General features: G+C 43.4%; 1 protein-coding gene across 1 annotated transcript in view; it reads left to right on the top strand.

Annotated features, from left to right (window-relative positions):
• Positions 1–12,402, top strand: part of WDR4 (WD repeat domain 4) — a 40,086-nt gene that overhangs the window by 17,718 nt on the left and 9,966 nt on the right. Inside the window, exons 4-7 of the mRNA XM_063445526.1 lie at positions 1,753–1,909; positions 3,665–3,777; positions 8,183–8,243; positions 8,347–8,436. Of these exons, the coding sequence (XP_063301596.1) occupies positions 1,753–1,909; positions 3,665–3,777; positions 8,183–8,243; positions 8,347–8,436 (421 nt within the window). The remainder of the gene's footprint in view (positions 1–1,752; positions 1,910–3,664; positions 3,778–8,182; positions 8,244–8,346; positions 8,437–12,402) is intronic.

The raw sequence follows: 12,402 nt of genomic DNA, 5'->3' as shown, positions 1-12,402 counted from the left end.
TGCAATACCTTGAGTTGTCTTCTTTTGCAAATGGTATGCCATCATGGGGGTAATTCTCATTCCTGGGCTACCATACGCTCTTAAAGGCAACGTAACCAACCTGGCCATTTTCAATGTAAAACTATTTGGCCCATATATTTGACCCTGTAACTTTCAAAAACGCTATAAAACCTGTACATGGGGGGTCCTGTTCTACTCAGGAGACTTTGCTGAACACAAATATTAGTGTTTAAAAACTGGAAAATGTATCACAACAATTATATCATCAGTAAAAGTGCTGTTTGTGTGTGAAAAATGCAAAAAAAGTCACATTCACTGACAATATCATCGCTGTGATATGTTTTACTGTTTTGAATCCCCAATATTTGTGTTCAGCGAAGTCTCCCGAGTAAAACCGTACCACCCATGTACAGGTTTTAGGGTGTCGTAGAACGTTACAGGGTAAAATACAGTGATAGCAAATTAAATTCTCTGTACTTTCGGCCTGGGTTGGCAGGCAGGTCCCTTAAATTGCAATCAATAAAATAACTTAATTATGTAAAAATATTACAAAAATACGCACGTAGAATTTAAATATATATGCATATTTATATATTTGAAGTCTACGTGTATATTTATATAATTATTTATGTAATTTTGTATATGGACATATCAATAGTTCGCATTATTTTAATTTATTTATATATACATAGATATATATACAATTTCATTCTAAGTGTATTTTGATATAAATTTATATATATTAATATCAAAATACAGTTAGAATAAAATTTCGTATAGATATAATTTTTTTTAATTTTTATTATTATTTTTAATTTTTTTAATTTAATTTAAATTATTTATTATTCGTATTTTATAATATATATATATATACAATATATATAGTTATTATATATATTATATATACGTGTGTAAATTAATTATAAGTGTATTTTTATATTAATATATGTACATATTAATATAAAAATACACTTAGCATGACATTATATATATGATATATAGACATATATTATATAGGTATAATATATGTCTATATATCATATATATACACATATATAATATTTTTTTTATTAACTATAACTTTAATTTTTTTTTGATTTTACACTGATTTTACAGCCGCAGGGAGACTGCCTGTCAGCACAGACAGTCCCCCTGCAGGCAGAGACTAGGACACCTATTGTGACCATGTGGTCGCCCTGTTGGGTGATCACATGGCCACAGGGGTCCTAAACCGCCATGGGGAGACTGTCTGGGCTGCAGGCAGTCTCCCCACACCGGGAGCGCCGCCGGGGGAACGACGGCGATCGGGTAAGTACATTGGACGGTTCAGGACCGTCACCGGTCGGCAACGCAAAAATGCCGATGACGGTCCTGAACCGTCCTCCGTCCCTAAGGGGTTAAATTATTATTGTGCCTTTCATGTGTGAGCATTAAAAATAAAGACGACATTGGCAAAACACAAAAACCTGCCCAATTTGTTTTTTAAATACTTTTTTGAGTTCAGCCTAAAATTGATAAGGCAGAAAGATGCAAAATCTATCCACATTTCAGCTTGCACAAAACCGCATTTTACAGAGGCTGATACTTCCCAAATACATGGAGTTTCCCTTTAATTGGTGAGACAGCCGGTTTTAGCTGATGGGCGTACAGTGTACACAATGTACTTCCTGTATGTTAAATGTATGTCTATCTACAGCTGGTGGATTCTGGGAGATGCTATGAAATAAAATCTCCTTTTTTGTTTTTGTCCAGGTCGGTTTCAAGGCGCTGTACGGCGCTCACTTTCTCAGCCTGTGAGAGACATATCCTGGCTGCAGATAAATCTGGGGATGTTTTCTCATTTTCTGTGATCCGAGCACAAGAGGAGGGACGTCTAGAGCTGGGACATTTATCCATGTTATTAGATGTGGTGAGTGTGTGCTTATAGCGTCTAGTGTGCAGTGAGAATACAGAGATTATACACAGCGTATTGTAACATCCAGCGCGTTGAGAATACAGAGATTATACACAGCGTATTGTAACATCCAGCGCGTTTAGAATACAGAGATTATACACAGCGTATTGTAACATCCAGCGCGTTGAGAATACAGAGATTATACACAGCGTATTGTAACATCCAGCGCGTTGAGAATACAGAGATTATACACAGCGTATTGTAACATCCAGCGCGTTGAGAATACAGAGATTATACACAGCGTATTGTAACATCCAGCGCGTTGAGAATACAGAGATTATACACAGCGTATTGTAACATCCAGCGCGTTGAGAATACAGAGATTATATACAGCGTATTGTAACATCCAGCGCGTTGAGAATACAGAGATTATATACAGCGTATTGTAACATCCAGCGCGTTGAGAATACAGAGATTATACACAGCGTATTGTAACATCCAGCGCGTTGAGAATACAGAGATTATATACAGCGTATTGTAACATCCAGCGCGTTGAGAATACAGAGATTATATACAGCGTATTGTAACATCCAGCGCGTTGAGAATACAGAGATTATACACAGCGTATTGTAACATCCAGCGCGTTGAGAATACAGAGATTATATACAGCGTATTGTAACATCCAGCGCGTTGAGAATACAGAGATTATACACAGCGTATTGTAACATCCAGCGCGTTGAGAATACAGAGATTATACACAGCGTATTGTAACATCCAGCGCGTTGAGAATACAGAGATTATATACAGCGTATTGTAACATCCAGCGCGTTGAGAATACAGAGATTATACACAGCGTATTGTAACATCCAGCGCGTTGAGAATACAGAGATTATACACAGCGTATTGTAACATCCAGCGCGTTGAGAATACAGAGATTATATACAGCGTATTGTAACATCCAGCGCGTTGAGAATACAGAGATTATATACTGTGTATTGTAACATCCAGCGCGTTGAGAATACAGAGATTATACACAGCGTATTGTAACATCCAGCGCGTTGAGAATACAGAGATTATATACCGCGTATTGTAACATCCAGCGCGTTGAGAATACAGAGATTATACACAGCGTATTGTAACATCCAGCGCGTTGAGAATACAGAGATTATACACAGCGTATTGTAACATCCAGCGCGTTGAGAATACAGAGATTATACACAGCGTATTGTAACATCCAGCGCGTTGAGAATACAGAGATTATACACAGCGTATTGTAACATCCAGTGCGTTGAGAATACAGAGATTATACACAGCGTATTGTAACATCCAGCGCGTTGAGAATACAGAGATTATACACAGCGTATTGTAACATCCAGCGCGTTGAGAATACAGAGATTATATACTGTGTATTGTAGCATCCAGCGCGTTGAGAATAGAGATTATATACCGCGTATTGTAACATCCAGCGCGTTGAGAATACAGAGATTATACACAGCGTATTGTAACATCCAGCGCGTTGAGAATACAGAGATTATATACCGTGTATTGTAGCATCCGGCGCGGTGAAAATACAGAGATTATCCCCTTAAGGACACATTATGGAAATATTCCATCATGATTCCCTTTTATTCCAGAAGTTGTGTCCTTAAGGGGTTAAATACTGTGTATTGGAACATCCAGCGCGGTGACATTATACACTGTGTATATACGGTGAGGTCACTCTGTGTGGTGCTTCCATTGTCTCATAGCTTTCTGTTGTCTCTCCTACAGGCTATGAGTCCGGATGGCAAACATATCATCACTTGTGACCGCGATGAGAAAATCCGTGTCAGCCTCTGGGACTCTCCCCATGTGATCAGCACCTTCTGCCTGGGACACACCGAGTAAGGGGGTACTCTGTGGTGGCCAGGGACTATCATGAGTTGTCATGGGAGGAGGGCCCATCATGGTGTTACAGAATAGTGGGCATATTTCTACCCAAAAAAAATGACAAGCATGCAGAATGTGATGTGCATGCCTTCCTCTGGATTAAAAGAGGAAAAAGAAAGGAAAGCATCTGAAAAATAAATAAAAATATCCTTCCACAGAGTCTACACACCAGCAGGACACTCCAGGGGTGTCCAAGGGCATAACCCCAATTCGTATGGAAACAAAGAGAAAGCCCCTAATCACACCACAGTGAGAAGATACCACCTGCATATAACCGTATCGTTATAATCGTAGAATCTCTCTTGACCCATAATAAAATCCATAGAGGCAAGGGGACAGTTCTGTAGAAACGGGCTTTAATCCCCTGGAGAATATGCTCCCGAAAGTCGATCCTACAGTAATCTAATGTCCCTACCGGGGATAATCTACAGGGAGTAGAGAGTAAAAGGTAAGCTTATATAACATCTCTCTTGTATCTGTCATTGCATCAGATATCAATTGTCTTTTAGAAATGGTTTAGACAGAGCATAGTAAGAGTAATGGAGAATAAGTGGTAATGTTAGTGGAGCCAAAGATCGCTGTAAATTCTGAGGAGGAGTGCCAATTGATATTTATTATCCAAGTAATTAATTTTTTTTTTTTTGTAAATTTCGTTTTTATTGAGATTTTGTCTTGCATGACATATAAGCATTTTGCAAATTCAAATTACATCAGCGTAGGAAGAAGGGTTAATCAATACTACCCCCTGGGGGTGCCTGTGTGCTGGCTGGAAGTGTGTCTTGTAGTATGGTTGTGAAGTTGGGTTTGGATGTCTGGAGAATCCAGTGTGTCCATGTGTTTAAGTACTTTTGGAATGAGTCATTAGCGGTATGGTGAAGTTCTTCTAAGGATCTTAGTTCCTCCATTTGTATGAGCCATGTTTTTAGGGGTGGGGTGTCCCTTTGTTTCCAGAACTGTGGTATCAGTGGTTTGGCTGTGTTCAAGATGCGTATCGTGAGTGTAACGGACCGTTTCACTTACAAGAGGATAAAACCCAGTTTAGGCGATAATCCCCTTTCCAGATGCACAGGCAGCTACTGCAAACACCATTCTCCCGACTGGAACCACACGAACACTGGAACAGCTGAACAAGAAAAGCAGACATCGGCTTACACTCTTGGCAGTCAGCATACAATCCCATTCCCCCAAAGACCGAGACGACACATCGCTTTGAGGGTTAAGCAAGAACTCTGGACTGGGACACCCAGTCTGGCTTTTATTACAACCAAGTACATACAGGACACTCCCAGGGGGAGGATGAATTTAACCAATCACATGGATGTACCTCCCACACATTTCCTCCCCTTAGATTAGCACTTAACATAATTATACCGTACACCTTTTTCCCCAATTCCTGGATGTACCCCAAATACATATGCTACACCTCCAAAACAGGTACCCCCTGATAGCCCTTATTCAGGGGGACAACATATCCAAGAATCAGGTCATTCGGATGAATGGTTCGGGAGATATGAGGTTCCAAAGATTTGACCGACCGCATGGGTAAAGTATCCGAAAACAGTTCCATGCATTTTGGCCCTGCGGTCGGTCACAAACAAGTGAATGAAACAGATGAATTACTTGGGTTATAGAGACTAAGGGGGATTCGCATGAATCCCCTAGTTCGTATGTTTCCTTCTACCGAACGGCGGGTCATTCGGTAGTTTCTATACGAATTTCTGGGAGTATGGAGGTCTCAGCGGTGTTTGCCTAGTCAAGTGTCCGATTTCAGTTCCAGACACTCGACGGCAAAACACCGCTGTTCGGTAGTTTAAGATGGCCGCCGCCACGTGTTTGTTTCCCGAATGGCGGCCACCCAGAGGACACAAACCACACTACACTGATTGCCAATTACCCGCTTGCAACATTGTTGCAAACGGTAATTGGAGGCACACTTAGTCCTGGGTGGTCTGGTTGTTCGGTAGTTTCCTCAATACAATGAATGGAGTGATTCTACCGAACAATCAGATGAATGCTGTACATATATATAACCCAGGTTAACTGCATACAAAAATACATGCATGACATTAAAGTATTAAAGGCAGGATTACTGTACTACGCTCCACAGTCTTAAAGGTACAGTAGTCCCAAAAGTCCCAATATGTCCATCGCTGCTTTTAAAGGGCCAGTAGCAGCAATATGAATTATTACATGCCCAAATATAGTGTTTCTAGAGCAATATGTCCAGGGGCCGTAGTCGCAGGGCAGGAGGCTAGCAGCCAGGCCTCTCCAGTTCACAGTGGCGAAGCTGGTTTCGCCACAGTGAGCGATTTCTTGTAAGCAGATCTGGGGGTTGTGGTGTGGTGAAGCAGCATGGCTGCTGGGTTAAATGGTGGTGGGTCGCCCGTGAATCGTTGCAGTATCTTGTGTATGGCCTCCCAGTATGGGGCTTTTTGCACTCCCACCATATGTGTAGGAGGGAGCCCTTTTCCTCCTCGCAGCGCCAGCACTGGGGGGAGTGCGATGGGATTCTCGTGTGTAGGTTCTCAGGGGTATAGTACCACTGTGACAACAGCTTATAGGCCGTCTCTTGTGTTTTACTAAAGCTGGAGCAGTGGTGAGTAAGGTAACATATTTTCTCCCAATCTGCCTTTTCCAGTGTGTGGCCTAGTGCCGCCTCCCATTTCCCGTAGAATCTCGGTTGTTCTGTAGGTGTGAGTGTTAGTAGGAGGGTGTATAGGGTGGAGACCCCGTGTGCCAATGGGTTCGGGTCTAAGCAGAGATTCTCAAAGGCGGTGGTTGCCCTGGTCAGTATCGGCCCCTGAGGGAGTGAGGCTATGTAGCTGCGGATTTGTTTGTATTTCAGTCATGTCAAGAGGGTTTGTTCCGCGGTTCCTTGCAGGTCCTCTAGTGTCTTGATGCCTTCTGTCGTGTGCGTGTGTAGTAGCCTAGGTATTGGGTCACGTATTAGGTCTCTGAATGCTCTTGGGTCTAGACCCGGTGGAAAGGTCGAATTGTGTGTGAGTGAATAGGGGGGTCGGGTGTGTGGTTAGGCAGTGTCTCCCTTTCGTGCGATTCCATACCTGTAGGGTTGCTCTAGTGTATGGGGACTGTTTCACTTCTCCTGTAGAGGCCTCCGGAGGCAGCCATGGCAAGACTGCGATCTGTATGCCCGCTGCATGTTCCTCTGCCTGTTTCCATAGTTTATGGATCCCTGCCTTAGACCACTCCAGGATCCGCAGGAAGTGGCATGCCTTGTAGTAGAGTGAAATCTGGCAGAGCTAGTCCACCCCTGTCTTTAGGTTGTGTTAATAGTGCATGGCGGAGCCTAGGTTGCCTACCGCCCCATACGTAGTGTCCTAGGGCCGTACGTAGTGAGGTGAAGAAGGGACGGGGGATTGCTATGGGGATGGTTTGGAACAGGTAAAGAAGGCGTGGGAGGAAGTTCATTTTCACCACCTGTATCCTACCCAGCCATGAGATGTATGGGAATGCCCATTCTTGCATGTCCGTGTGCATTTTCTTCTGCATGGTGGTGAAGTTTTCCCTGAACATATCCCCATCCCTTTTTGTTAGCCAAATACCTAGGTATTTAATTTTTTGGGTCGCCCAGTGAAAGGTGTAACGTTGGCGTAATGGTTCCGCTCTGTGCTCCGGGATGGAAACATTAAGTATGAATGACTTGCTCAAGTTTATTTTGAGGTTGGAAAGTTGTCCGAATTCCTGTAATGCTTGCAATATGTTAGGGAGGGATATCCAAGTAATTAATGAGGGGCTCACAGGGGGATGTCTTTTATTATATCCACAGTCTGAGGACCATGAGCATGGTCTCTTGATGGATTTCTTGAGAATCTTTTCTCTCTTCAGAGGAACCTGTATCACTCCATAAACCAGCGTCACAAGGCGCATAGCCAGTAACGTGTTTCATCATGGCCTTGGCAGTATGCATCTGATGTAATGACAGAGATATGAGAGAGATATTTTACTTTCTACTCCCCTATAGGTAGGGTCATTAGATTACTGCAGGATCGACTTTCGTGAGCATATTGGCCAGGAGATTAAAGCCCGTTTCTTCTCATTGTCGTTTATCTACAGAACTGTCCCTAGCCTCTAATGATTTAATTTTATTATGGGTCAAGGAGAAGCCTTTAGTTTGTTAACTATTGTTATTATTTATTCATACCTCAATCTCAATCAAGTTGCTATTTGTGTATCTTTAATCAGAGAGATTCTACGATTATAACTATACCTTTCGGTATATCCAGGTGGCATCTTCTCACCCTGGTTGTTTTAGGTGCTTTCTCTTTGTTTCTTCCTCTGGCTTAGAGTGCGGCGTTGCAGTTCTAGATTTTCCATGTAAATTTTCTAACTTTCTTCCAGGTTTGTCTCACAACTTTTGGTTCTTCCTGGGGCTCAGAAGCTGCTTCTGTCTGGATCTGGGGTAAGTGCTATCATTCCTTGCTCCCACGTTGTCCCTCTCTCTGCCTACATGTCTCATTTCAAGCACTCATTGTCTTGGTTATTTCTTGTCTCCCGCATCCCAGGATGGATTTCTGCGACTTTGGGAGTATGATGCTGGGGTCGAGATTCACAACTGGAACTTAAGTCGGTCTGCGGAGTCTGAAGGAAGCCAGGTAAGCCGTCCTGCATCCACAGTGCATAAAGTTGTTGAGTGTAGAGGCTAGCTATCCAGTATGTCTGTAATTAGACCAAGCCATCTAGTCACACACACACACAGGATAAAGCTGCAGCTAAAGACTCTTACACTCCACCTCTCTGGTAATCCACTATTGGCAGGACTGTATAAAGGACCAGAGATCACCCATTTAGACAACCGTAGAGATGTGTAATTTTCTACCCAAAGAAGTGTCTTATCTGGGTCAGTACCGATGATACAACCTTCCATGATGGAATAGTTAATTTCAGATACGATTGCTAACCCAAGGAGAAATCTAACACTTTGGAGTCAAGAAGGTGTGTTTTTTTTTTTTTTCTTTTTTTTCACCATTTTGGTGAAAAAAAAACAACTGGGTTATCTATAATTTGTTAATCCAGTTGTCGGCCATTGGTTATCTCCAGTGTTTGTGGGCCATTACTGAGATGGGATTACTGGTCTAGATAATCCAAACGCAGTCCTCAAGTACCTCCTACCAGTTTGGGATTTAGGGATTGCTCTGTGTGTGTGTGTGTTTCCTTCTTAACACACCTTAGATACAACTAGGTAATCCCTAAATCCTGGACTGTTATGGGGTACTTGAGGACTGGGTTGGGACACTGGTCTAGAACATGGTTTATAATCTTTCCAGCTGTTGCTGAACTACAACTCCCATGATCGCTTCAATGAAATGGCCAGATAATTACGCACCATCTAGAGGGCCAGAGTTTGGAGAACGGTGCACAAGCAGAGATTGAGTTATCCAGGGATCAGTTTTCCTGCCACTTTATATGCTTTTTGAATAGTAGTTGTTCTCCGCCTTTGTATTGTTGGGATCGATGCTGGTTAAGCTTTCCCATAACCAAAAGAAATTGTAAAAAGCATTTTGGATTTCCTAATATTCTTGCTTCTTTCAAGATAGGTTTTTTTTTGTGTTGTAACCACATCAAAGTTCTGAGGAAGATTCTGGAAAAAAACAAAGATAGAATTATTTCCTGATTTAAGATGAAATCTTGAAATTCTGGAACCGGCCTAAGAGCGACTTTGTCTCTCAGGAATTGAGTAAATGGAGGTTCTACTGATGGTGTCTGTAATTCACAAGCTCTGCGAGCAGACGTAATGGCAATCCAGAAATTATTTGTGTTAAATCCCATACAGTCGAAGACTCGAACGGTTAAAAAGGAGAGCTGCTAATACTATGCAGTACCGTAGGCAGACTCCATACAGGAGCAAAATTCTTCATGGGGAGTCTGGTTCTCATTACACTCCTCATGAAATGTTGGATGGATCCAGCAAACATTGGATATTTGTTATTTCTGGTACAGAATTAAGAGCAGCAATTTTACTTTTTACTAAAATGGTGATCTTCTCCTCATTGTTATTTTTCTGTTTATGTACGTGTTCATGTATGTTATGGTTCCTCCTTACCTGTATAGCACCGGGTACACCCCCGCACCATGATGAAATTCCCACAGCATCACTATTCTTTATTAGCACTATGCCCCATGCACCAATATCCACACCCTAACCCTAACCACCACTTCCCTAATCACCTCTTCTTAAATCAACATGAGAATACACCTCATAAACACTGCATGCTCCTTGATGAAGCTAAACTTGGAGAGGCTGATGTCCTTTGTTTACAAGAAACCCATTTTCTAAAAAACGAAATACCCACATGTGGCCTCAGGCAATATTCCACTCTACACACACATCCAAATCTAGAGTAATGTCCTTATGTCTCCACCAATCCCTCACCTTTAAACTGATACGCCTAATCCAAGATGGCCGTTCTCTTATTCTTGTGTGCATGATTAATAACATACTGTACACTATCGTAAATCTATACTCCCCTAACAACCAACAGCGGAACTTCTTACACAAGATCCTATCGAAAACAGCCCCAATCCAACAAGGCATTACAATAATTTGTGGTGACATGAATCATGTCTTTGACCCTTATATGGACACCACCCTCCACAAATCATCCCCACGGTTCAAAACGCTTAAAACTCACTGCGCAGCCTGTAGCGACTGGTTACCCCGCTAGTTCCCTTCCTTCAGCCGATCACCAACTCTTACATGGTTAGGGGACTAGGCTCTATGCGCTCCCAGGAAGAGACGACACTCAGTCCTGGAAGCTCTTAGTACTTACAAGGACTTTCCCCGTTGCATCCCCTGCAAGCTGGAACAGCAGACACACATGGGTTAAATCTTCCTTCCCTCCAGTAACAGGGTGACACACAGTTCTGGAGGTTAAAACACTGACAAACTTTGAATGTGCGCGTCCTCTCCCATTGGTCCGCACGGACTTCCATGCGGCCAGTGGGACTCTGCAGCCACGAGACTGACTCACAGCTGTAGAGATTCCCTTCTGGCGTGCGCCCCTCTCTCCGGTGGGTATTCCCATGCTGGTATCCACCGGAGAGAGTGCTTTCCTGGGCAGCTATGAGCCGAGGGGGGAGAAACGGTGATTATAGCTCCGTTGGGAGACAGTGACTGGAGACAGTGTGTGCATGCCAGTTTGGGATACGAATGCTGCCCCTAGTGGGTGTTCGGTTATAACCAGCGGCCACCCAGGGGAAAGCCGTGCCGTTATCGAGGTGTGAACATTCTAAATGGGGTATCAGGGTGGTCCCCGTTCGGGAGCCGAACAGAACCCGTTCGTCTGAGCTCTCCCGACCGGGTAGCAGGTAAAACACACAAATCCAACACAATTCCATATATTGGGAAACACAAAGTACAAAGAAAAATCGTGAGAATACACATTGTGAATACAAATGCAAAATATATACATAATCAGTGGGCATGGTACTTGGTGGCGGTGTTCCGCCACACAGCCATTACGAAATTATTGATCAAATTTGACTTTTATGGCGTCTGGCGGGTGTCGCACCCTGCAGAGCGTACCTCTTATTTCGCAGCAGTCCACAAGACTCACTACCGGATCAACCTAATTCTTATGACATGGTCCTCTTTGTCACTTTTATAAGTCCGCAATATAGGTGACCTACATTGGTCGAACCATGCACCGATTACCGTCCCACTATCTGACAAATACCCTCAAAGCGGAAACTTCAGCTGACGCCCTCCTTCAAAACCCCAAAATAACACAAAAAAAACAAGGAAAGAATGTGACGGAACACAGTCACTGAGTACCGTGCCCAAGCACTTGTCCAGCCACACTGGACCCCCAAAGACTTGGACTGTGGACTCAGGGGGGTCTTGTTGCAGGCCCGCCGTGAGTCTGGTCAGAGGTCTGTCTATTTCTGAGGGGGGGGATGATCTGTGATGAATGGCCTGACCTGTTTGGCGCGGGCCACAAGCTGGTGGCGCCATTTTTGTGATGGTTTTCCATGTGTCTAGATGTTGCTGTGTTGTGTGCCTGTATTCTACGTAGAGCAGTTGGGTCAAGAAAGAGGTGGTGGAGGGGGCAGCAGCTCTACTGTAAAGTATAGCTAGGTGTGAAATGTATTCTGTTTGTTAATCAAGTTAAATGCTGCACTGTAAGTGATCTCCTGCCGTGGGAGCCAGCAAGTCGATCTACTACAGCGATGGGCTAGTAACTAGTGTAAGGAATCACTTTGTTGCTTTGTAGTTCTTTCTCTGTGACCTGTTCTGGATTCCCATTGGTGAAAGTTTTGTGTAATTGTATAGAGACACCCTGCTGGGGGCCTGTGTATAACTTGGCTGTACCATGTCCCATTAAACAGTTCAGTTGTACTCACAGAATTAGGTGTTGTCTAGTTACTGGGAGGGGAAAGGGCTAATCAGTGTTCCAGCTTGTGGACTATTCAGCGAGGAAAGTCCTTGTAAGGACTAGAGTTCCCAGGACTGTGTGCCTTCCAGTCCCTGGGAGGGAATAGAGCTAGTGCCCTATCCTGTTCCAGCTAGGAAGCGGTCCTTGGCGGAGGTACCCAGCCGGGCAACAGGGAGCTCCGTTACA

Source organism: Pelobates fuscus, chromosome 1, assembly GCF_036172605.1.
Source record: "Pelobates fuscus isolate aPelFus1 chromosome 1, aPelFus1.pri, whole genome shotgun sequence".
Lineage (NCBI taxonomy): Eukaryota > Metazoa > Chordata > Amphibia > Anura > Pelobatidae > Pelobates > Pelobates fuscus.
The sequence above is the reverse complement of the archived record's forward strand: the minus strand, read 5'-3'. Positions and strand labels throughout refer to the sequence as shown.